The 27,432-nt window shown below is 39.3% G+C and overlaps 1 protein-coding gene across 9 annotated transcripts in view; it reads right to left on the bottom strand.

The window, feature by feature from the left end:
• Positions 1-27,432, bottom strand: part of TP63 (tumor protein p63) — a gene marked incomplete at both ends in the record, with an annotated part of 220,788 nt that overhangs the window by 61,590 nt on the left and 131,766 nt on the right. For 8 of the 9 annotated variants that reach the window (XM_082839095.1, XM_082839094.1, XM_082839096.1 and 5 more), the window contains one exon: positions 16,101-16,355. The exons of the other annotated variant lie outside the window; for it this stretch is intronic. In XM_082839095.1, coding sequence (XP_082695221.1) covers positions 16,101-16,355 — 255 coding nt within the window. The remainder of the gene's footprint in view (positions 1-16,100; positions 16,356-27,432) is intronic. 9 annotated transcript variants of the gene reach the window in all.

Genomic DNA, 27,432 nt, shown 5'->3' on the forward strand with positions numbered 1-27,432 from the left:
TTTCCCCCTATGCAAGCTAGTGACGGGAGGGGAGTCTAACCTGTGTCTTCATTTTTCTTGCCTACAACACTGAGGCTGGGCCAGCACTGACTCACAAAGCTGGAGACATTAGCTCATGGCAATGATTCAGTCATGAGAATTCTGACAGACAAGGGCCTCTCCCCTCACTGGTGCTTCAAGGGGGAAATCAGTCCCTGGAAGGGATGGCTTATGACCTAGGCATGGATGTTACTGCATCTGTTATCAAGCACTGAGGGAAACGGGCAGTGCTGTCTGTGACAGCAGCCAACTTAATAGACAATAACCGTCTCCATAGGGAGGCCTCTGCAGTACACCCAGTTAGAAGAGCCTTACAAAAAGGTCCTTATCTCCTGCAACCAGCCCTTTCAATCAGTCCAGGAGAAGAGTGTGGATTCTAGTCTATAGACTACTTGGGTTTCTGCTCAGGGAGAGAAGAAAGGCAGGACGGCCAAGTGTTCGGGAGCTAACAGGCTTTCAGCTTTTATTACTGAGGGTGAGAGAGAACATCTAGGAAGTTTTGAAATAGGCTGGATAAGAATCATCTCATTCAGCCAATACCTTTAGCTTAGAGCTCAGGGTGAAAAAATGCGAATGTTCCTTCATTTTGCAAGACAGGAAGCTGCAAGCCTTTCCTGCCGCCTCCGTCCCAAGGCAGCAGAAGCAGTTTGCATGAGGACAGACTTCTGAGTTTACAAACCACTTTCACTTCATTATCTCCCTGGATCCTCACAACAACCCTGGAGAGCAGGTGTCATTAGCCTTGTTTTAGAGATAAGAGACACCACGGAGGTTAAGAGATTTGCAAAGGCCCCAGCTAGAAAATGGCAGCCTTTAGATCTCCGCTAGTAAGAGAGTTAATCACTTCAGCTCCTTGCCTGGCTCTCCATTCCTCCTCCCTGCCTTCCTGTGTAGCCTCTGGAAGCAACAACTTCAGCAGCTGCCTCTGGCCCTCTCTCATTTCTGTCCTCCCCACATCAGTGCACCGTGTCACTGAGGGAGCGAGCCCACCATCTTGTATCTGCACTACAGCGGCATGTTCCAAATTGCTTCCCTTCCCCCAGGCCCCCTCCAACCAACCTCCATACATTGCCGGATTAATGGGTTTTATCTACAGTCCCGAGCATGACGATTCCTGTGCTCAAAAAGTATTCAGTGTCAGTCCACTGCCCGTGGGATATAGTCCAAATGCCTTAACCTACGTAGGCTGGCCCCATCCTACCTTTCGAGCCTTGACTTCTGCTGTTTCCTATCCGTGACCACAGCTTCAGGCAGAATAGCAGAGTCCTGTCTCCAGGCGAGCAAAGCAGGCTGGCTGAACAGCTTCAGCTGTTCCCACTGCCTCTCTGGAAAGTGTACTCTTTTCCCCACTTAACCAACCGCTGGGTCAACTGCTGTCCTCTTCTTTCTTTCCGGACACAAAAGCCTTCTCTTCTGGGTGCACAGAATTTTTCATTCAAAGGGAACTTCAGAGGCCACTTGATCCATTCTCTCACCTAAAACTTGAGCCAAGGGTCTCATTTCTATCTTGACTTGCTCCAGGGGCTGAGCGCTCACTATCACTGGAGGTAGCGCATTCCAGCCCTGTAGAACCCTGGCCATTCTTCCTTCTGAGCTGGAATCTGCCACCCAGGGACTTCCTCCCTTTTGTGCTAATTGCGCCCTCTGGGGCCATCGCAACAAGTCTAGAATGTGGCTGGTTTCAGAAAAGCTAGCACTAAAAAAGGAGCTCTGGTCACTGATTAACAATAGCACCCTTTCGGAGCATGCGTCCTTGTTCCTTTGGGGTTGAAGCTGCAAAAATAACTAACCTCCAGGGCTCTCTCCCAGAGCAAATCAATGTGTCTCAAAATTGTGCCGCTTAAATGGTTAAGGTACCTGTACGTCAGAAATATAAATGGCAGTGTGCCTGAGTGTAACTCAAACTCACAAGATAAATATTACTCATCTTCCTGGAATTTTAATTTTAACGATGCTTTTTAAAAGAGGGAGATAAATATATTTAAATGTATATTTGTATTAAAATGCAAAATTGAAACAAGTTTTACAAAAAAATAAACAAATTATATTTTTTTTACAGAACCCTTCAGATTATAGCCTCAGGATGCCCGAGGCAGACATTCATTTTGCCCTGCTCCTAATTGGGGTAAAAGTTTTAAAGGACTGTTCTAATATATCACCTCTTCCATATCGTGGAAGGCATCAGAAGCTAGAGGTACTCCATAGATTGGATTCCCTACTGCAGTTCCTGATGCATCTGTGAGAAGGGCAGGTTTAGTCCAAATTCTAATCCTAAATTCACGATTCATCCTAATAAAAATCACCATTTACCAGGCACTGTTATGCACTGTACACTCATTATGTCTAATCATATCAATAACCCTGCTACCTAAAGATGTATTATCCCCATTTTAGGGTTGAAGAAACTGCCCTGGAGACAGTGTCCTGCCCAAGGCAACATAGATAGAAAGAGGTGGAATTCAACCCCAGGTCTATCTGACCACCAATCCTGAATTCTTTCCACTCACCACTCTGCCTCCTTAGGCACTTTTGCTTGTTCTTTAGTACAAGAACCACAGTCCCTTCTTTCAGAAAAAGGCAAAGCTTTGTTGGATGGGTAAGCGCTAAGATAGGTCACAATATTTGTAACTTTCAGTCTTGCAAGGTAACTAAAACAGATACACTTGTAAGTATCTCTCATATTTTACAGGGTTATATATTTTATATCACATCTCATTGTAATTTAGCAGTTGAAATAATATTTTCATTTTAAATCAGGAATTTATGGAAAAAAGATCATTCCCTCTTCTGCTTAAATGTTTCAAAGTATTATTATTATTTTTGGTTTCTGAAGCCTAAATTCTAATGCCAAACAAATTAAGAAAGCAATACGTTAAGAGCTGATCTATGCCCCACAAGCCTATGCCCAAGTGACAACTTCAAAACAAATTTTCTAACCAATTAAAAAAAGAAAAATCCCTTGCTTCTAATTAACTTGTCTTGAAGCGTTCTCCATGTGCTGAGCATGGCTGACACTTTTATTGAGACCAGCGACAAAAGCTATCCAAGTAGCTCTGGTCATTTCTCTATATATGTGGATACCTACTAGGATCCTCAAAGGCAAACAGGATGAATGTCAGAATCCAACCTAAGTTCTTTGAAGTTAGGCTGTGTTCTGAGTTAGTTGGAAGGAAAACTTATATTCAAAAGTAACTGTAATAAAAGAATACTTCTAACAGGTAGAAAGAATGTATAAAATTTAAAAATGCTTCTACATGAAGATACGGTTTCAATTATTACATTGTGGCACCAACTAACGAGTTAAACCTCACATCTGTCAAAATAAAACCATCATTACTATCCTGGGAAAAGGGCCTTAAAATTTTATTGCTTAATTTTATTTTACTAAAACACAAGCAGATAATTACAGAGATTTTCTTTCCAGGAAATTTCAAAGCATTTTAGAAAAGTATATAGAATTATATTTACTTACCGTATATTTATTGACTAAGACCATCTAGTATTGTGTAAATTTTAAAGTAAGTGCCCAGTTCTCAAAAAAGAAATAAGACTTGCTAGGTAAAAGAAAGTAAGAAGTCCCCATTCCTCTCCTTTTCTGACATAGCTTAGTCAGCGCTCCTAAAAAGACAACTAAAGGAAATAAGAGGTATTTTCTTATACGTCAAAGAAAAACATCCAGTAGACTGTCGAATGCAGTAATCAATGAAGTGAAGATTTTAGACTGAATTTGAACATTCCATTTGAATTGGTTTGGCTCTTTTCCTCAAAGTAGAAAGAAGTCCATATCATGAAAATACACTATCAGGACTACAAAAGTGTCTTAGAAAACATTGAACTTACAAATTCAAAGTGTACACATTTTCCTTTAAAGAAGGATCCACTCACTACTTTCTTAGAAACCATTTCACTTCCTCTCTCTCCTGTTCTTTCTTTTGAGTATCCTCTCTCTATTCCCACTCTTAATCCCAAAGTATCTAAGAGGATAATTACACTTGGGTGAAGGCTGAGAGAAGATTCCATGAAAACTTAACAAAAAGACTGTTCCCAGCACAACTCTTACACCTTGTAACACCTATGTCTAAAATTTTTATGCAAAGAAAAGCATTATAGCTGAGAACTGTGGAGTGCTAGGCAAGAAATCAATTCTGAAATATGAATACATTATAGAAACTTATACAAATAGCTAATATTTAATTGTTTCATGAGTAGGAAACTAGACAGGAAGAAGTCTATATTTTCTTCTGGTTCTGCTGCTGAATGAGACATCTTTTCTTCCCTAGATCTCAAGTTCCTCATCACCTGTCATTCCAACTTTTGCACCAAAATGTTCATGAATGAGTTACTATTTGTTAAATTATATGATGATTCTCAGACATAAAATATAAATACCTGCAAGATATGCCTTTGTTACAATTATATACAAAAGTGTAAGCTGTAGTCTTTGAAGATAAACATAAAACATAATCCATTACCAGTGAATATTATGAAAGGACAATATAAGCCTAAAGAATGAGTTATATCCATGGTAACTTTTAGAGGCTGATGATTTTCTCTTGAAAGGCTAATTAAAATAGTTATTTGCCAAGTGTCTTCCTAAACTCAAAGGGAATAAAGTTAGACTAAAGCATTTAAAAGGAGTGTGCATTTATTTATACATGCATAACTTCAACATATGCTAGGCGTGAGAATAAGTAAAGGAAAAAGAGGTTACTTATCTATGTGGATTAGTTCAGAAAAGGAATTACTAATCATCACAACAGGAGACATTTCCTATGCATCGGAAGTACAAAAAAGTTATTCCAAATTTCTATTATGAAAATGCTTTGTATTTTACATGTTGGGCAATCTGCTTTATCTAATTACCAACTAAACATCATTTCCCAAAGGCCTTCCCCACTAATTCCATTGTTTCATACAGAAAGGTTGGAAGAGTGAGGGTAGGTGATAAACTTGAATTGATAGTGTTTAGGGGGAAACACCAAACCCTGGGTCTAATACACAATTTGTGTCCTCAAACACCTCCACTATCAATCACTAATGCAAAGGAATGGAACTCTCTCCAGTAGCACTCCTAGCCTTTCTCATAACCAGCTGCTTTGGGGGAAACTTTTCCTCTCAAGACCATTCCACTCTGGAGAGTGCGGTGGCAGGCAGGGATAGTAAACACACACCAAAACTCTATTTTCAAATTCAAAAGGATCCAGTTTTTCTTAAGTGCAAAATTGGTAATAATATCTTTTACAATTGATTCACTGTCTTAAAATAAATAATGGTCTACACTACAGAAATTTTTTGAATATAATTCTTAGCAAAAGGAATACATTTTGTAACTATTCATTCTAATTCCCCTATTTTGAGAAACATAGGCTTCTCAAATCGTTACATATCAAATGCATCAAAATTCTGGTCTGTCAAATGTTAATTTAAATGTTTATTACAATAGCATATCAGTTTTAGATAAGTCAAGTTTATAAAAAGAACTGTTAGGATTTTATAAGTAAACTTAACACACACTTAACACACATATGTCACGGCATACAAGACATTTAAGCAAATTTTATAGAACTATGAGAATCATTTTGCTGTTTTAAACAATTGCCATAGCTTATAGAACTTTGCTTTTATGACATACAGTTAATCATATCTATGACTTACTTGATGACAATTTCTTGTTCAGAAATGTAATCTATAATTATAACATTGTTCTTATGGGAAAATGAAATTTGCTTTTCCAAGAATACAAAGTAGTAAAAAAAAAAAAAAGAGAGAGAGAGATAGGCAATTTATAATGTTTAACGTTAGGGCTCTAGATTCATAAAATCTCAAATTAACAGATAGAGTAGAAGGAAAAAAGTAAGCAAAGGGGGAGAGAGAAAGAAGGAATAGCTTTGAAGCCCAAATTATAGTAAATTAACTCCTTTGTTACTCAACAAGCGTAAAATATTTGTATTTATATAAATACATGTACGTATTTTTGCATTTTTAATAAAAAGTAAATTTTTCCCCTGATGACCTAGTCAAAATGATCACAATTTAAAACTCTGTTACTGGTTTGCTGAAATATTACCAATAAAGCACTGAGACTCTAAGAAAAAAATTATCTGATTAACAATTACAGGATCTAATTAAACATGTTTTAAGAAGAAATTATTTTACATTAGAAAAAATACACACATATGCAAACATATATATTTATCCTACATTTATTTCTAGGGACTTATAGATCTATACTGTTTCATTTCATGTCTGCTTATAAATGGAAAACCTCGAAAAACTGCCTGAATTGTAAGCATGGATATGATGTACTATTCACGCAGGTAAATCTAAAAACAAAAATGCAGGATCCTAAGGTAATAACATACTGTGTTTTTAGAGTTTCACCTCTCAGGCTCCCAAAGTACTTTGTAAATTTTAATTAAGCCTCACAGCAATCCTACCAAGTAAATATTACAATACCCATTCAACAGATGAGCACAAACAGAGTCACTTGCCCCAGATCACAGAGTTTTTTAGAGCCCACAAGTTGTCCCTTCTGAGTTCTGTGTTCTACTTAATGAGCCACACTCTTCAGGAGCCTGTCAGATGACTCCTCAAATTCAAATGAGGATCCTTAAGTAAGCAATCGTTATTGTTTTGAATTAATACAACTTGGAAACCACTCCAAGTAAAAGAAGAGTCTTTTGAAATGGTGTCCTCATCTTATTTGTTATATTTTCTACAAGATTTAGTGCAGATGATACTGGTAAAACAGCATAAAGAGGAAAGCAAAAATGCAAACTAAATGAGTAACCCACAAAAGAACACCTGTTTGATGAACTTGAAGACACAGAATTAACTCTGCATAAAACAATTAGAAATTACATTCCAATTCTTCAGACCCTTCTCATAAAATAACAAGGTGGCAAATTATACTGTTTTATTTTTTTAACCAAGAAATCATGAGTCTTCATTATTAGATTCAAAGTGAAATGAGAAGGCTGACTCTATTTATAAAGTGAGAATCCCTCCCTAATTCACCTCACAGTAAATTAGACCTAGGGTCTCTGGCTACTCTCAATTTCCTTTAAATTTCAGCTGAGGGCAGCCTGATGATGGGGTCGTAATCTTTATTAAAAACCACAGGAGAGATGGCTGCTAAGATCAGTACCTTTAGGCCCCTGTGTGCCTAATTACAGGACCCCTTGTTCTAAAAACCATTCCACGTCTACAAAACATCTGCAGGGCTTCAAAGAGTCTAAGATTTTCCTTTCTGTTCTACGATAAACTTTAATTTCAAAAAATTAGAAGCTGTTGAACAGAAAGCTATGTTATCTCATGCCTCCTTCAGGCTCCAGTGACCTAACAGACATACTAATTGCTGCTGCTATAAAACCATGAGGATTTATTTCATACGTAGTTGCTTTTACCCATGACATGACAGCTGATTGCTAAATACCTCTCATGAGAAAAATACATATTCCCTTCTCCACCAGAGGGGGTGGGGACAGTTACAAGACTTGATCACACTATGGAAATGGTTAACATCAGGGAATGCAAACAGGAGAAGGTGTAAAGCTCACATATGGGAAGACACTGAGAGCAATAAATGAAATAAATTCATTCAGGGCTGACTGGAAGAAATCTCTGTCAAACTGAATGATACATAGTATTTTTTTAACGGCTCAAGAAAAATACAGTGACATTATTCTCTGTCTATACCTCAATTTTCTGGTGAGTTTTGTTCTGCCACACCCTCTACGTGCTAATTACAAAGGAGCCACTGGTTAGTGAGCTGAGAAAACTGATTCGAAGCACTTTCAATCTCACTGCCTTTTCTGGGTACAGCTTTGGCCAATTTTAGTTAAGTTATGGAGTCCCATAAATTCTCTAAGTATTAAGTATTAATTCTCTAAGTATTAAAACAAAAGAGGGTTTCCTTGGTGGCAGTGTTAGAATCTGCCTGCCAATGCAGAGGACGCGGTTCGAGTCCTGGTCCGGGAAGATCCCACATGCGGTGGGGCAACTAAGCCCATGCACCACGACTACTAAGCCTGTGCTCTAGAGCCCATGAGCCACAACGACTGAGCCCGTGCACCACAACTATTGAAGCCTGCGTGCCTAGACCCTGTGCTCTGCAACAAGAGAATCCACCGCAAGGAGAAGCCTGCGCATCACAACGAAGAGTAGCCCCTGTTTGCCCCGACTAGAGAAAGCCCGCACATAGCAACGAAGACCCAATGCAGCCAAAAATAAATATATAAGTAAATAAATAAATAAAAAGTTTAAAAATAAAAAAATAAATAAAACAAAACAAAGAAGATTCTTTCCTTATGCCAAGGATCCAATGCGCAGATCATTATATTTTATAAAATAAATTTTATAGGAATGTGAAGGTAGGAAGGTCATTAACTGCATGAAAACAAACTGAGAAAGATCTACTTTGATAATGTATTGCTTAGTTTATTGCAGGGGGTGGGAGGGTGCAGTCAATCTATAGGACCTTTGAAAGGAACAGAGAATTATTATTTCCAAATGGAATATATTTATTCATAACTTTCCCCTTAGATGCTTGCTCTAGTTTCCAGTTATTTTATTTAAATTTTAAGCAACTGTCCCTTGTCACTGTTAAATATACTGCAAAGACAGCCTTCAGTCTGACTATTGTTTTGTTTGGTCTGTGGGTTTTACAACTTTTTTTTTTTTAAATGAATATATCACTTAAAGATCTGGAGATATTACATGCAAATCCAGGTTTCTAGATGCTCTTGAAAAAGTCATCTTTTAACTCCAGCCCTACCTTCCCCCATGACACCAGGGTGGAGTTGCAGAGCAGATGCCCTTGCAGAGAAGGTGTGTATGCTCATTTTGCCACTGTCCCCATCCCCACCACTTGACTCATTTACACTACCCCCTAGTGCCACAGATATTTGGGTTTGCCACCTTCAAGGTAGTCCATTATTAGTGGAAGTGATTTTTTAGGGAAATGGGCCTGATGATCGGATCCCTGCTCTTGATGGAAATTTCCATGGTAATTTATTTACACCACAATCCTCCTCATAATAATCCACCCTTCTGGGAAACCAAAGCCACAGTGGAAAAACAAAATACCAAGTGGCTGGTAATATCTACAAAACGAAATTGACTACTATGAGTAATAATATAAGTGAAGGAGAAGGAGAAAGAGGAAGAGGAACAGGACAAAGAAAAAGAAGGGAAAAAAGGGGGGGTGCTGTTATTCTTTCTGTAGTAGAAAAAGAAAGGCGAGTTTAGTTAAATTTGCTATTTATTTCTTCTTAATCAGTGGTCAGTTCTCGTAACGTTAGATGCAATAAATAAATAAATATAATTTTTTTTTTCCTTTAAATAGAAACTCTACCGTGGATTCAGGAAATCACTGAGCACAGTCTGGGAGGGCCCTAAACATCAGATTAGGTGAAACCGCCTTATCACGAATACATTAACCTAGAGTTAATTTAAACAAGTTAGGGCAAACTTGCTAAGTTATTCTGCTCTGGATGTGGGGACAACACCCTTACAGCATGGCTTACAATTGAAATTCACTTTAAAGTCCAAAACCTAGAGTTAAATAAGTAACATGAACCGTCCCCAAGAATCTCCAAACCCTTTATTTAGGACATTCTTCCTCAATACTCTCGTCAACTAAGAAATAGCTTGGATAACAGGTGACAATGCTCAATGTTATTATTTTCTTTATCATGGGAGGAGCACAAAAAGACACTTCTTTATGTATCTCTGGAGATTTAGAGGATAGCTCTGGCAAGAAGTGAAAATAACCTTGTTATGATTAACAAATGTACCACTGGCAAGAGATAAGTCTACTGACTTCTGTCCCTCAGCAGTGAAACCTAACAGCCACTCAGTTAAGACCAGCCCCAGTAAAGGCTCAAGCGTTGGTGAGAGAAGCGTTTCCTTTGTGCAAGGAAGCTGATAAATCATATTCACCATGGAAAAGTTTGTCTGTACATCATGTCCTTTGATGGGCTATTCTTAAGAGTCCCCAAATTCCAGAGGGCCACGCAATGGGCTGGCTTGCATTAGATTTCTGCAGAGCTGGCAGCCTTCTTCTGGAAGTCTTACATTACAGGTAACCTGATGACAGGGAGGGTGGGCCACAGGCAGGCATCTCAGCTCGCCTGTGGAAGAGCCAAGGGGAGCGAGCTTGCAAGACCCGATATGCTGGGATCAATGAAACTCTCCGGAGAACTGGCTGTTCCCCTTTCAAATGCCACCTCCCTAATCTCCACTTGCTCAAGTCAGAATCTTCAAAGCTCTGAACACGACATGAGGCTGGCATGATTAGGAAAGGCAAAGAGGGCTCTCTAAATCACGGGTGGAGGCAAATGGCATCGAATTAATGGACAGTTAACAGTCAAGGTCAGAATGGAGGGATACTGCTTGGGACTGCAATTATTTCCTTTGGCCACGAGGAGAAAAAAAAGTTTTTTCATATTTACTAAGGGCCTATTATATGCTGGACATGGCTCTGAGCACTAGGTCCAGGTGCCTGCACTACAGGACCTTGACATCTATGAAGGAAAAAAAATCACAAGAGCAAAAAGGGATGTATGTCCAAAGTCCAGGGTCATTATCTCAGACAGAGAGCACAACAGAAAAACACTAACCTGAGGATTTTCCCAGTATTTGCACACAGATTATACTGTGTGTCCTGGGTTGTGGAGAAAACAGCTCTCAAACTGTCAAAGGTGTGTGACACTGATAATCAAGACGGATTGATCTATATTCACACACAAAAAAAGCCTTGTCCCTGGAGTCCAGCAAAAGAAAGTACTTTGCCCGCAGAAGTAGTGTCCTTACCAGTCCTCTCAAAGCTCAAGGAGGTGCCGTAGAAGGCTTATCTCATCCTCACCAGCGACTCCAAAAGCATTCCAGATCGGTACCTATGATTCTTCGGAATGGCCATCGAGTATACTGTCATGTGGATATGCCACAATTTATGGAACCAGTTCCCAACTGGCGAGTGTGTAGGTTGCCTCCAGTACTTTTGCCACCACAAAACCACTGCTATTCTTTATTTAACACGGAGAATTAAAAAAAAAAAAAAAAAAGGACATCCCCATAAATGAGTAATAAATGCTGGAATTCAACAGGTTCCTAAAGCTGGAAAAGACCTTTCCTAGTGCCGGCAAGGAGAGCCTATATCTGCTCGGACAGACTTAGGAAAGCAGCCTGGCCAACCTGCAGAAGTCTGCATATAGGAGGGCCTGATATCATCCTATGCCAACTATTCACATATTTGAGTAGTGGATAATATCACAGTCCTGTGGGGCTGGAGTATGCATGCTAATAGCCCAAAAGTACTAAGAAAAAACAAAAGTAGAAGACGTTTTGCTTTGCATTCTCTCAAATTATTACTTGCGGCGTAACTGAACCCTCAACAAAACTATAATAAGCTCGTGAAGCAAAGGGATTCAAATTCAGACTCAGTAAACACATGTATGCCTATGACTAGCCAGGTGCTGATACGTGCACCTACATGTGGCATGTAATCCTCACGATAAGGAAAGTATGAACATCCCTATTTGTAGGTGGAAAAAGTCAAGTTCAAAGAGATTGAACTCTCTGAGCAGGTCCCAGATGCTGCTAGTAAATTTCAGGGTTGAAATCTGCACCTAAGTTTCTTGCCATTTCCAAATTACCATACTGTCAACTGGCCTGTGGCTGATGAGTTCCAGCTATAATGCTAGACCAGCACTTTATTATAGTAAATGTTAGGCCTCTATCAGTAAGTAACAATTACACTGTGGAAATAAGAAGAAAATCTGAAACCCAAGCCCTAAATTCCGTGTTAGGTTGGGTGTGACTGTGTGTGTGTGTGTGTGTGTGTGTGTGTGTGTGTGTGTGAAAGAGAGAATATGGAAGAATGTCATTGCTCTTCACTTTATTTCATTGGAAGAATTTTAAAATAGATACCATATTTTTATGGAACTGGGAACACACATTCATTATTGGAAACAGAGAAAACAAAGGAAATATGTGTATATACTTTAAATATATTAATTATATTTTGGCAGTGACTCTTAGTAAAACCAGAAATTAAAAGAGCAAACAACACAAAAGGATGACAAGTGATAAAATGGTACTAACAAAATTTTTACTAAAGAATTACCAGAAGAATATGAGGTACATGTGACCCTTCCTAATGACAGCTGCTTTTGCTGCTTCCAGTTTGTGGGCAGTTTTTAAAATATACTGTTTTTATTTTGAAAAATTGCTATAAAATGCACAGATGCCTAAGAAATAGGTGTTGTATAATGTAGCATAAAAACTGTCCTTTGGGGCTTCCCTGGTGGCGCAGTGGTTGAGAGTCCGCCTGCCGATGCAGGGGATGCGGGTTCATGCCCCGGTCCGGGAGGATCCCACGTGTTGCGGAGCGGCTGGGCCCGTGAGCCATGGCTGCTGAGCCTGCGCATCCGGAGCCTGTGAGGCCACAACAGTGAGAGGCCCGCGTACCGCAAAAGAAAAGAAAAAAACAAACAAAAATCTGTCCTTTGTCAGGTGGCCTCACTCCATACTACACAGGGCCTGCGAGTGTCTGTATCGCCTTTTGTCAATCAAGAGAAAGACAGTCTAGATAAGATGGTGGAGAGACTTGAACTGGGAAGCAGGGAGGCCTGGGTTCCTCTATTTCCTTGGCTGGTGATCAGCCATGTAACCTTTACTTCTCGAAGTTTCCTCATTTCTAAAACAGGGTAACAGCCTCGGTTCTGAGGCTCCAAGTCGCATGGGAGAACACTTAAAAATGTGAGGTCTGTGTATAAGTGTGAGGATATATAAATTGGCTCGACGAGTTAGGTGCTGCTATGTATAAGACACTGGTGCCCATGGTTAAGAATTTACATATTTTTAGGTGATCTCAGGAGTTACTCAAACAAGGGTTCAAATGTGCTGGATTTAGATGAAATGTAGCTGGGCCTAAAATAAGTCTAATTGTGAACAAGAAAGAACATGAATAAAAATATAAATACCATGTGATACGCTAGTAGGATGGAATGGACATCTAATTCAATCATTTTATTCTGTAATATCTATAGCATACACTGTAGACAACTGAACAGAAACCCAAGAAAGGCAAACCAGCTTAACCAAGGTCACTTATTAATGGCAGGCAAATGAACTGATTAGAAGCTAAGTTCTTCTAAAAACTATGTTGATTAATAATACTATCTCATCTTAAGGAAAAGAAGAAGTAGTTTTCACCCCATTCATCCTCATCAGAGGCACAGACTGAATTCTAGAAAGATGAAGTAACTTGGCTAAGGTCACGAGGATGATCACAGTGAGAATCCAGGTTTTCTGGCTCTCAAGAGATGCTCTTTCCCATCACCACAGTGCCTACCCCTTTTTCAGGGTCCTGATACCACTGCTGTCACATGTAAGGAAATTTTACTAGGGTACTCTACAAAACATTTTCTTTACTTTTTTTTTTTTTCTTTTTTTTTTTGCGATATGCGGGCCTCTCACTGTTGTGGCCTCTCCCGTTGTGGAGCACAGGCTCCGGACGCGCAGGCTCAGCGGCCATGGCTCACGGGTCCAGCCGCTCCGCGGCATGTGGGATCTTCCCGGACTGGGGCACGAACCCATGTCCCCTGCATCGGCAGGTGGACTCTCAACCACTGCGCCACCAGGGAAGCCCCTCTTTACTTTTTTTATTAATTAATTAATTTATTTATTTTTGGCTGCATTGGGTCTTTGTTGCTTCGTGCTGGCTTTCTCTAGTTGTGGCAAGTGGGGGCTACTCTTCGTTGCGGTGCACGGGCTTCTCATTTCAGTGGCTTCTCTTGTTGTGGAGAATGGGCTCTAGGCACGGGCTTCAGTAGTTGTGGCATACAGGCTCAGCAGTTGTGGCTCACGGGCTCAGTAGTTGTGGCTCGCAGGCCCTAGAGCACAGGCTCAGTAGTTGTGGCACACGGGCTCAGTTGCCCTGCGGCACGTGGGATCTTCCTGGACCAGGGCTTGAACCCGCGTCCCCTGCACTGGCAGGCGGATTCCTAACCACTGCGCCACCAGGGAAGCCCCATTTTCTTTACTTTTAACCTACCACTTATGTAGGTATCCCCAACCGTTTTTTTTTTTTTTTTTGAGACAGTGTACCTCTCTGAGAGAGGGGATTTGATGGAAGATGGTTCAGAACTGCAGTAAAACTGAAAAAAAGCGTTAAGACTTCTGTATGAGGAGGTGGGGAGGGAGGGGGGAGGAAGAAAGACTGATGTTCCATCATGCTCCATCCCCCAGGTTCTTAAGCCATTTTAGGAGGGCAGTGATTCTTCATTTAGTGGCCCCAACATGCCCATTATCCCTCAGATGTGCTCACTCTTAATATAGTAGAGCTCTGCAAATGTCAGATGAAAAACTGTTAGCTTTGAAGTTCAGTGATTGTAGACATCCAGTTGGTGTGACCCCTATTCAAAAACACATCAGTGATCCATTTATAAAATGGTTATTTTAGTGGTTCTTCAGCAAGATATTACTTGGATCAATCAACCAATATATCTTTAAGTTTACTCTAAGTTTACTCACCTGGAGTGTCCACCTCCACAATTATTAATATAAAAGAGACTAAATAGTATGACACAATTGACTAAAAAAAGCACATGGAAGAGAGATCAAGTTTTAAGCTAACACTTCTACTTTATGGTTGAAATACGAACCATGACAGAACCGCTTCTCAAACTATGGAAGAAATGCGCTAAGATTAAGTTTTAGACAGTTATGGGACATCCTGATGTGAAATGGTGAAAAGAAAAAGAAAGGACATAATCTAGTGGGAGGAGGGTGGCAGAATCAGAAATAGGACCAGCTACACAAAAGTCTCTGTAACTTTAGGGATGCCACCGAATCCCCATGTTTTTTCAGCTTTCCTCACTAGTAAAATGGGAGTTGTGAAATGTGCCCTACCTAGCTCACAAAAAAAGTGAGGTCAAAATGAGGGAACATTTTGAAATGTGAAATTATGTTGGAATTTAGTGTTACTAATGCAGATTATTTTATAAACTGTACAACTGGAGAAAAGCCTGGATACTGTAACATACAAACAGAAATGATTTCCAAAGAAACCTATTTGCCAAAGAGGGAAAAATCTGTTAAAACAATTTGAAAGCTACTTCTCAACAAGACGATGACGTTTGGAAGCATTTCTATAATCTCAGCAAACATTAAATTCTTTGACAAAATGTGTGTCACTTTGGTCTTGGGCATTCTTTGATCAACCAGTTAAAACCAGTCTTATAGGTTTCCTCCCTTATATTTAAGCTTTATTCATGTTATAATAAAATAAACTGAAATAGAATCAACATTCTTGTAGCTTTTTTAATTTTTAAAAGTATTTCCATGTTTTCTTAGAAAAGTTATACATAAGATTTTTTTCAACATTTTTCATCAGAATCTCTTTGAAACTAATTTAGGCCCCTAATGTGTAGTTTAGGAGGATTTGGGGAGGGAAACTTGCTTCTACATGTAATAGATATATACGTATCAATAAATTATGATTTATGTTATAGAACCCACATGCACAAATTTAACCCTTCCTTAATAGATGAGATCTTAATTTCTTTTTACACCGTGTTTGTGATTTTATTCTTTTATTTTTTTAAATCGCACCTTACTGGGTCATTTATTTTTTCAAAATAATGAGACTGGTAACGCCTACATTCTGCAGACTGCAAACACATATCCTGTGATTACGGTATTTTCCATTGGCGTAATGCTTTACGTTTTTCCAAAAAAATCCTTCACACAAAGGACCTCCCAACAGTGTGAGGCAGGCTAGAACGCATCAACTGAAATTGCTAGGAGCCAGCCAGAACGCAGTTTGGTTCCCAGATCAGGGCTGTTCCTACTAAATGGCACCTTCTCTGTCTCTGGGTCAGTGTTGAATATTTCAAACCAAAATGTCCTTAGAGGACAGGGAGAAATTTTGCACCATTCAATATGGAGCTCTAAGCTTTGATGGGGGAGAGAGCCGGGGTGGGGGAGGGGTGATGGAGAAGACCCTTGTACTTGGAGATCAGGTTCAAGGACACATGGGTGCCCGGTGCTCTTACCGTCCAGGTGGCGGACTTGGCGGTGCTGGACTGCTGGAAGGACACATCAAAGCTGTGTGGGCCCGGGTAGTCGGTGTTGGAGGGGATGGCGGGCGAAGGCGAGAGGGCGTCGAAGGTGGAGCTGGGCTGTGCGTAGGGCGAGGGCGCCGTGACGCTATTCTGGGCGTGGTCTGTGTTGTAGGGACTGGTGGACGAGGAGCCGTTCTGGATCTGCTGGTCCATGCTGTTCAGGAGCCCCAGGTTCGTGTACTGTGGCTGCGGGACACCCAGAAACCCCCCACGTTAGCCATTTAAGCTGCAGATCCTTGCTGCCAAAAAGGCATCATTTGGTGAGTGCCTTCTACAGAGTTCCACCTCACGTCTGCAACACTTCGCGCTCAAGGGAAAATGACCGATTTGTCATGCATAGTTCGAAACTCCAAGAGAAACCCCAGGTGTGTGTATGTTTTGTAATGACCTGCACAGTTCACACAGCTTCACGGGCAACCTTTGGAGACTGCGGTCTCCCTGAGAGCATTTGAAAGTGGATTATGTGCTCATTCGCAAACTGGGTAAGAAGTACCAGTGCTCTGTAGCTGCTTATGAATTCTTTAAAATAAATGAATACTGACTGCTACTCTTTTTTTTTTCTTCTTCTTCTGTCCTGGTATTCAGAATGAAAAAGACCACTAGATAGATATGTTCTAGAGGAGACTTAAGCATCAAATTGTTGTTTACTGAGAAAAATCAGTTGTCCTCCAAATTTCCTTTTAGTCATCATTCTAAATTCTGTCTCAGGGTACCGACTTGCCCCCAGAGACTGGGTTCATGAAGACTGGAGGGAAATGAGTAGCAGGGATAGGGAGAGGCAACTATATATTTTAAAAGGTTACATGCTAGCAGACCATCCAAACAGCCTAATTTTTCATGTTTTTTCATTTTCTTTGTCGTAGTTTACTATTTTCTAAAGTAGAACGTGTGTAAGAGAAATATCATCTAGTTATGATTAAGACTCTATGTTTGAAATAATTCAGAAGTACATTAATTCATATAGCTTCGCTGCCAGGTGTTTTATTTCTTCTAGGAAAACCGGCACCAAGTAGGTATTCAATAAGATGTTTATGGGAAGAATGATTTAACTTCTCATTTCATCGGCAAAAAATCTTTACTGTATTACTATCAGAGAGGGGAAGTGATTTGCTCAAGCATCGGCTAATAAGCAAAGAGTAGGGATTTTGAAACCAAATCTTCCGATTCCAAGTCCAGGGCCCTGCCAACACCATCACACCTGTCAGCCTGATAAGATAATTCAAGTCATTCCTGAGTCAAATTGGACACATTTCCAGAAGGGGCCACCAGCCTGTGTACCATTTTCCCTTTGTGAAATCTTCTGACACGTGGAAACCTCACTGTTTCTTCAAGTTAGCAACAGGAAAACAAATGAAAAGCAAAAAGAAGGCAGTCCTGTGGGTACATATTTTATAAAGGAAATGAGGAGTCTGGCTCTTCAACTGAAACATAACAGGGTCCCAGATTAAGTCAAACTACAGAGAAGAACAAACTCACAAAGAAATGGATGCTTGAAAACAATTTTAATTCAACTTTAAGCGTAAGAAAATGATTTTACTAAACTTTAAGTATTTCACATGGGGAGGAGAAAGGACTCTGCCATTCCATTCAGTCCAGAGAGCATCTGTCTAAATGTTAACGGTTGCATGCCCATTCCATTACATGTATGCATTCGCATTCCACTGCCGAATGCCATGTCCCCATTTGCTCTTCAAATAACTATTAATCTCTTTACACTTATCCCCCTGCTGACAAGAGCAGCTGTTAGTCTCGCCTTCTCTCCCCTCTGACTTCCACAGCTCCTAGGCCTGTCCTCCATCTTTAGCTTCCCCTCTTGACAGGTGAGGCAAACTGCAGGTGAGACAGCTGTGAGAGACAAAACTAAAACCTGAGGCCCGGACGAAGGCGTCCACACCCCTGGCTGAATGAAAGCTCTTAGGTGTCCAAGCCTGCGGCAACAGCCTAGAAAGGGGATTGAAATTATTATTTGTGTTCAAGTTAAGGGTCAGTATACAAAGCACTCCTGAGCGTCCTGTAGGAATCAGATAATGCTCCCAGAGGCACGTGCTTCCCTAGAGCAGTACAATTAGGGAGGCAGCCGCCCCTGACAAAGGGGACAAAGAAATTCGCCAGGCACTTTCTCACAGGCAGTAAAAAGCCTGTTGGGCCAACCCTTTCCTCCTCCTTCTAGCTACACAGAATGGAACTTCAGCTAATTGTGCGCTTGGAGGAGAACAAAGAAACATGGCCCTTTGAATTTTTTTTTCCAATAAATGTAAAGAGAAAAGTTTGGGGACCCAGCTTTAAAAGCCAGTGAGTAAACACTCAGTGCTGCTTGAAGGACATGAGAGAAATGGAAACTCCATTTACCTCAGGGGTACAAAGACGACGTCCCTGGGACAGCAGTGAGACTGAACATATGGGGTGGCACCAAAGAAGCAGAAACTGTATTTCAAGCCATTAATAGGTGTTGATGGCTATGCTTTTTAATTTTTAATTAAATTTTTAAATTTTTAATCCCAAAAAGTTCGGCTGAAATATTTTCTTCCCAATAGGATTTGCTTCCAGGGCTGATGCCTCAATTTATATAATGTAAAACTAGATTTCTCAGGTTTGGGCAAAGAGCTGCTGACTATTCAAGATAAAAATGGGAAAACATATTTCATTTTAAGCTTTCCTCAAATTTGACTTTAAAGAAACAAAAGCTAAGTAGTATACTCAATTGGCTTTAAAAAAAAAAAAGCATAAAAACAACACTAACTTTGAATTAACTAGCCTGAAACACACAGCAACAAACCCACCAAAGTAAGAACTGTATGATTAGAAATCTTGCAGACTTTCCATGGCCTTATTAAAAATTTATATCATAAACCTGCCATAGGAATTCGTACATTTGAAGTTAATTTTAAAAGCATTTAGTTGACAACGACCAAAAAAGCTTCTTATTTGCTTATTTCTTTGATTTGAAGACAGTGGACGTGTTGACAAAGTACAATTAGAGGCACAGGGCGGACCAGCATAGCCAAGAAGAACAAGTGTTAGGTAGGTAGGACCAGCAAAATAATTCACAGCGCCCATCGCAAAATGAAAACACAGGGCCTCTTGTTCATAAATTATTAAGAGTTTCATAAGGGTGGCAGCAGAACATTAAACAAAGCACAGGGCCCTTTCATGACTGCGAACTTTGCAGCCTATGAACCTCTGTGCCAGGTTAATGTGAATAATATTTATTTCTTCTTTTCCACCAAAGTGAAGCTGGCGGGATGAAGGAAGCAGTACCCGTACCCTTTGTTTACTTCATAAACAGAGAAGGGAGAAATTTGTGTTTTGCTGGGATGCTAATGAGATGCATATTTATGACGACAAGTAAAATAGCCTCCAAAGTTAAAACATGACACTCGTATGAGTACCAAAAAGTGCCCTGAGAAGAACTCTGTGGGGTCCTCTGTGTCTCATGTGTTTCTTATGCAACAAAAGCTATTAGAACATTTGAAATGGAATAGGAAGTAGATTGTCCCTTTCCAACAATAAGGTATCTTGATGTTCGAATAACCTTAACATACTCTATAGGGACTCAGTGAATGAATGAACAGTGTTGTATATCTACTCTGTCATGTCTGAAAGAGGAGACAGTCTTTTCTCCACAACATATAAAAGGTGAAAATGAACACGATTTGCCTGATATCTATTATAAGCCTGATAAAGTAAAACAGTGGATTTCCTTTGAATTCGAACAGATGCTTCATTTCCTACAAAATAACTTTGAAATAGAAGACACTGCCTGGATCCTAGAAAATCACCAACATCTGTAGCTGAAATGTACTCAACTTCATCACAGACTAGCTGATCTGCCCACAGAAAGGATAAAACACACCTTGGTCACAGAAACTTCATATACTCCGGGTAATCACAGAACACCCTGGGGGGTGTTCTAAAACATGGAGCTGGTATGGTAAGTGTAGGGATACCAGGGGCTGAATCTCAAACTGCCTGCTTTCAGCATTAGGAAAGAGCAAGTATAACTACCATTCCCAAATATAGAAAGAGGGTTTCCTTGTTGTTTGTTTTTCTCCTCCCGTAAGTTCTTTCGCATACCCATAGTCATCTACAGACTGATTTATTTCTTCAGTTTTGATGATTAGTATTAAAATGGCAGTAAAGAATAGGGATTTCTCCTGACTGGTCGTTGTTTTAAAAGCGTACTATATAAATGCAGTTCCTTTAGTTTCATTTTATTTTTCCTTCCTGGGTTACATTGTTAAATGATCTTAAATTCTGAATATATTGTGGGCCTGAATTTTCTTCTCATCAGCTCAGCAATAATGTATATCAGTATATATCACTGTAAACAAAACTTAATATTGAATTAATATTGAATATAAACCTGGGTTTATACCTACTTAAAGTTGACTCTGTAATTACTCTCCTGTAAAATAATTTAACATCAAAAAAGAATTCCAATCAAGTCATATGACCAGTGCAATGAAACAGGAACATAGATATAATCTGCATTTCTGAAAATCTCTCTCCTCCAATGTATCTGTGTAAGAGAAATTTTATAAGTTCTTTTTCTCGCCTTTCTTAGATATTACTATCTGTAATAGCTAATTTATGGCAACGATAGTCAATAATATATGGCAAGAGATTAATAAAAAAATGGGAATGCAGACCACATCAGGCATAGGAGAGGTTACTTTGGAAACATATAATCAATTTATTTACCTCAATTCAAATGGATCCTTGTCATAGGAAACAATAACTTGCCCAAATTTCATTTGAAGAAAATTATATTTATAATCCTTGACTGACTGTTAGAGGAGGCTAGGGAATTAAACATTCTTCAGTGCTCCTTCGATTCGTGAATGGATTCTAGTAATGCAGAAGAACTCTGAACTTAGACTTGGGTAACATGGGGTTTAAGGCCCAACACTGCCACTAATTTGCCATCTACCCCTGGGCAACGTACTTAAACAACCTGGACCTTAGTTTGCTATAAAGTAAAATCGGTATAACATTGAGGAGATTGAATCTGATGATCAAACGTAAATGGTGCACCAGTTCTAACATTTTTCTAGGGATGACCATTCTCATCTACAATACTATGTAAAAATAATGCCATGAGATTGCTTTCAAAAAAATGAGATAACAGTTTTTTTTGTTTTTTTTTTCTTCATACAGATTTGCCAGACCAAACCTACAAATCCAAATTATTTCAGGCAGCATATATAGTTTCCTCAGCTAATATAACCTTTCACCTCAGGCTTCATGGAAGAGCTTTCTGAACACTCTAAAGCCCCTCCTGGGAAAAGAAAACAGCTTTCTTCATGACCCTGGCTTTGCAAAGCATCCATTGGATTATGCTCCAGCAGACAGTACTACATTTTTATCCCCAAATATTGGCAGAATAGTGACTTTTAAACAAGCACTGCCTGAGGGAGAAATGCTTGTCATTTTTTAGTCTTCTACCACCTGCCTCACCTCAAAGAATGATGGTTTGTTTTATGCTAGAATTAAACACAATTGATTGAATGTGCTCCATTTGAGGTCAAGAAGATATCTGGATTCTAATGTTAAATTAAAGCACCATCTTTTCACCTTAAGAATGTATTCAGCATCACGTTTTTCTCAAAACCAGGTTTTGTTAGATATAAAATAGTTCACTTCTTTTGTCTTCCAAATGATCCTAGAAAGGGAGTGGAGGTAAAATATACTCATACCTTATAACGAACAAAATGTAAAAATAAAGCATTAAAACCCACAACCTAGAAAGACAGCCTGCAAAGAGTTTACTAGAATGTGTTATGCTCTGACACAAAGTGTCAAGATTCCTCTGAGGTCCAAGATTCCATAACTTAGGAGAGAGCTCCCTAAAAGCTCCAGCCAAGGCTGTCAAGGGCAGGTGAGACAAATAAATACAAAGTTGGCTAATCAGGTAGACAACAGTGTCAACAAATATTAGCCACAGTACTTGAAAAGCTGGGAAGTGTGAAACGCAGAGAAGCTAGAACTCAATCCAAATTTAGCTAAATTACACCGTGTAGAGCTCAATTAAGGAAAACTAAACTTTAAATTCTATGATTTCATTAAGTACTCCCTTTTAGTAATAATGACAAATAAATAAAATTATAATCAAGAGCATCTCAATTCTAAGAAAACCTGACCTCACCATTACATACCAAGGAAGCATTGGGCTTAGCAGAAAGGTATAATTTTAATATTCAGTAATTCTTGATCAAAATAATAGGGAAAAGTATACAGAGTTTCAGTTAATTTAAAGTGAACCAGGAGTTATTTATTAAAGTTGGGTCAAAAATGTGTTTGAGGAAAGTTGCAATCTATAACAATCCCTGTCTTAATAGTTTTTTAAGCAGACATGGTAACGCTAAGAGAAGAAAGTACACAGTAATGGAGATCTTTAGTGATGGGTTTTACCATCTATATGGCAAGCATACCACGGTAACTTTAGAAGATTCATCAATAATGCTTTGCTGGGTTTTAAAGTGAGTTTAAAATATATAAAAATAACTTTGATAATGTATCTGTCTAAACCATATCAGAAATTACGACTTAAAACACTGGGGTGATTAAATGTGATTAATGTTTTATCACAGGAGGTAGTTTTGCTCACCGTGATATGAAACTGAAGACATATCAATTTCAATAAAATGGTGGTGACCATCAAGATTAAAAAAGTCTGAACCCTATTTAGCATCCATATTTTAATGCTCTGGGAGAAGAATCTTACCTGTTACTACTACTACTATCACTGCTCCTCCTCTGCTACTACCACTAAGTTCTCTCTGAGTCTTACTACGTTCCTCAGAGTGTTTAAGTGTTTTGCACATATTTACTCACTTAATTCTCATGAGTTAAGTGGAATTATTATCCCATGTTTTACACATATTTTACAGATGAGGAAACTGAAGTTCCACAAGATGAAGTGCTCAGGGTAGTAAGTAAAAGAGCTCTCAGATGTGAAACCAGTCAATCTGTCTTGAGATTTACCCACTTTCTTAAGTATCCTTCACTCGGAGTCACTCAGATTTCTGCTTGGAATATTTATGTAAGAGTTACAGTCCCAGAGATAAACCCACACACGTATGGTCAACTAATCTATGACACAGGAGGCAAGGATATACAATGGAGAAAAGACAGCCTCTTCAATAACTGGTGCTGGGAAACTGGACAGCTACATGGAAAAGAATGAAATGACAACACTCCCAAACACCATACACCAAAATAAACTCAAAATGGATTAAAGACCTAAATGTAAGACGGGATGCTATAAAACTCTTAGAGGAAAACATAGGAAGAACTCTCTTTGACATAAATCACGGCAAGATCTTTTTTGACCCACCTCCTGGAGTAATGGAAATGAAAATAAAAATAAGCAGATGGGACCTAATGAAACTTAAAAGCTTTTGCACAGCAAAGGAAACCATAAACAAGATGAAAAGACAACCCTCAGAATGGGAGAAAATACTTGCAAATGAATCAACAGACAAAGGATTAATCTCCAAAATATATAAACAGCTCATGCAGCTCAACAGCAAAGAAACAAACAACCAAATCAAAAAATGGGCCGAAGACCTCAATAGACATTTCTCCAAAGAGGACACACAGATGGCCAAGAGGCACATGAAAAGCTGCTCAACATCACTAATTATTAAAGAAATGCAAATCAAAACTACAATGAGGTATCACCTCACACCTGTCAGAATGGCCATCATCAAAAAGTCTACAAACAATAAATGCTGGAGAGAGTGTGGAGAAAAGGGAACCCTCTTGCACTGTTGGTGGGAATGTAAATTGATACAGCCACTATGGAGAACAGTATGGAGGTTCCTTAAAAGACTAAAACTAGAATCACCATATGACCCAGCAATCCCACTACTGGGCATATACCCAGAGAAAACCATAATTCAAAAAACACATGCACCCCAATGTTCATTGTGGCACTTTTACTATAGCCAGGACATGGAAGCAACCTAAGTGTCCATCGACAGATGAATGGATAAAGAAGATGTGGTACATATATACAATGGAATATTACTCAGCCATAAAAAGGAATGAAATTGGGTCATTTGTAGAGACATGGATGGACCTAGAGACTGTCATACAGAGTGAAGTAATTCAGAAAGAGAAAAACAAATATCGTATATTAACGCATATATGTGGAATCTAGAAAAATGGTACAGATGAACTGGTGTGCAAGGTAGAAATAGAGACATAGATGTAGAGAACAAATGTATGGACACCAAGGGGAGAAAGCGGGCGGGGGCAGTGGTGTGTGGCGGTGGTGGTGTGATGAATTGGGAGTGTGGGATTGACATATATACACTAATATGTATAAAATGGATAACTAATAAGAACCTGCTGTATTAAAAAAATAAAATAAAATTCAAAAGAAAAAGATAAATAAGAGTTACACTCTATGAAAGCATACTTATTTTATATCTAAAGAAAATATTTTCCACTCATTAAAGACAGGATATAAAACTTCAGCCATTCTTTTGGAGACCCAGCTCCTTGGACCTAGCACCAGAAACTCCCTGAAGATCTGATCATGCCACCCTCATGCTTGAACACATTGAGCAGGTTTCTAATCTCATAGAACACAAGCCTCAAATCTCTAAACTGCCCTACACCATACTATTTGAAACCGTCCTCTTTGCTCACTAAAGAATGGCATTCCTTCAGTTTTTCAAAGGCAAACTTCTTCAGTCCTCAAGCCTTTTGCACCTGCAGGCTGTTTCCCAACTCATCTTTCAGTTTTAGCTTCAATGTCAAAGCCTTCCTGGAGGGCCCAGATAGGTATTCTTTGTTTCACATGGTCAGGGCACAGTAACTTTCCCCTTTGTATCACATAATTATAATTGAAAATTAATTATCTGTGTAAGTACTTTTTTTTTTTTTTGCGGTACGCCGGCCTCTCACTGTTGTGGCCTCTCCCGTTGCGGAGCACAGGCTCCGGACGCGCAGGCTCAGCGGCCATGGCTCACCGGCCCAGCTGCTCCGCGGCACGTGGGATCTTCCCGGACCGGGGCACGAACCCGTGTTCCCTGCATCGGCAGGCGGACTCTCAACCACTGCGCCACCAGGGAAGCCCCTGTATAAGTACTTTTTAATGTTGCTCTTCTCTGCTAAACAATTATGAGAGATGATATCTGTTTAGTGCTGAGTATAATATCTGGAACCATGCCTGGGACATAGTAGGTGTTCAGCAAATATTAAAGAATAAATGCAAAACATTTCAAAATAAAAATCACCTTCGGAAAATATATTTTATTCTGATTCAACTATAACCCAAACAAGTATTGCTTTTTTACTCTGAAGTAAGTCTGTCTCCAAATCAGAGTCACCTCTTTACATACTACTGCCCTTGAATGTTACAGTGCATCTCCAAATAATCTCAGTGACCTTTACTTTGTGTTTTGATTTGTTCTGGTAGGTGGGAATTGTGCTTTTAGCTTCAGCTGTTATGGGAACTAGTAGCAGAATAGCCAGTCCTGTCACTCACAAGGCCATGAGTAATACTTGGTAGTTCACACCTAGCTGGGAAGTTTATTAATGAGCTTCTACTTCCTTGAAATAAACACATACACATTTTTGTGCCAAGGCAGTGTTTCTTACCTGATGGTCTAGATTTTGTTTCTCATGCATCTAGGTCAGCAATAAGAATAAAAATCTTTGTGGTCATATAATGATTTACTTCCTGCAGATAGAGAAACCACCCAGACACAAGCCTCGAGTAAGATGTTAGTTTCTGATAGAGAGGCCACAAAATTGGTCCCTCCCTCTCTAATTTCCATGATTTTCTGCCCAGTTAGCTAGAATTCAGTTTAGAAGAATGCCATAATTAAGGGCTTACAAAAGTATGTTTTGAGGAACTGAGATTGTAGTTTATCAGACTTACAAAGCATTTCTTGTAAATGGTCTAAATTCATGACTTCATTTCCCAGACTATAACACACACACACACACACACACACACACACACACACACACACACACAGGTTGAAACACTAGCCTTTATTTGCAAATGGAAAACTAAAACATGAAATAAGGACTATACTACTCAATCTGTACATATTCAAATGAGGAACACTGTTTTTAAAGTTCTAATTTGCTTCTGCTTGTCAAGTTCTTTGCTGATTGCTACACTTTTCATTTTATTTGAGATAAAGTTTTCAGTGACTTACTATGCTTTGTAATTAGACATGGTGACTTATGTAACATTGAAGTGTTCCTTTAAGATTCACTTTTAACTGCAAAATAAAACCAAAGTTTCCAGCTATGCCACAGACGTGCCTTACTTTGAAAAGACACTCATCTATTCATTTCATTCTATTTACCCCATTATGAAAGTAACAATCAATCAATCAGTTTAATAATTACAACAGCTCATTAGTGTCTTATTTGGACAGAAAAAAAAAAAACCTGGGGCACCACGTTTAAGAACAAAATGACTTAAAGTTTTCTCAGACATCCTTTAGTAATAACACCATAGAAAATAAAATGTGAAAGTGTTTGCAAATCATCAAGCTTATTCACCCAGAGCAAACCACCCACATCCCTGGTGATGATTGAGAGACATCAGGAGACAAAATGAATGAAGGGAATGGTGTGGAAGCAAGTAAACACATTTAAAAAGTGAGTGCAAAGCGAGATAAAAATCTAATCGGTTCCGTTTTGTAGAAAAATCAAACACATTCCCTGTCCTCCCGAGTAATCAATGAAGTGAAAGCAGTACATTTTACACTGTTTACCTCTGTTAGAGAACAAGTCATTCCTTACTCAGGAAACTTCCCTGTGTTTCAAAAACTTTCTTGTCACTTGAAATAGAATGGAAATAAATATCTGGACTCATTAAAAAAAAAAAAAAAGTCTTACAAGATGTCAGAGAAAACCATATGATTCAGAACATCCAGGCGGAGACCAGGCTCGTACAGGGTGTGCAATTGCTTTGCTTTCTGTACAGATCAGTTACAAACAGCCATTTCTGTAGGTATTTATGCCACATTTTTATCTGAAGATAGCCCTCCCAGCAGCAGCAACAGACGCATGCTTCCGTCACATTCAGGAACATTATTTGGTGACCCCAGGGAGGATACAGAGATAAATACCACATATCCTCTACCCTCCAACAGTTTCCAGTCCAGAGACCGGGAGAGCAATGAGGGAGGAACAGAGAAGTACAAAGAGTTCAGAGGAAGTCGGGTGATTCTGAATGGGGGTGGGGGGGGGGCGGTGGAATCTGAGACATTTTTAAGAGTGAAGCAGG

The sequence above is a fragment of the Leucopleurus acutus genome (assembly GCF_964270905.1).
Source record: "Leucopleurus acutus genome assembly, chromosome: 5".
NCBI lineage: Eukaryota > Metazoa > Chordata > Mammalia > Artiodactyla > Delphinidae > Leucopleurus > Leucopleurus acutus.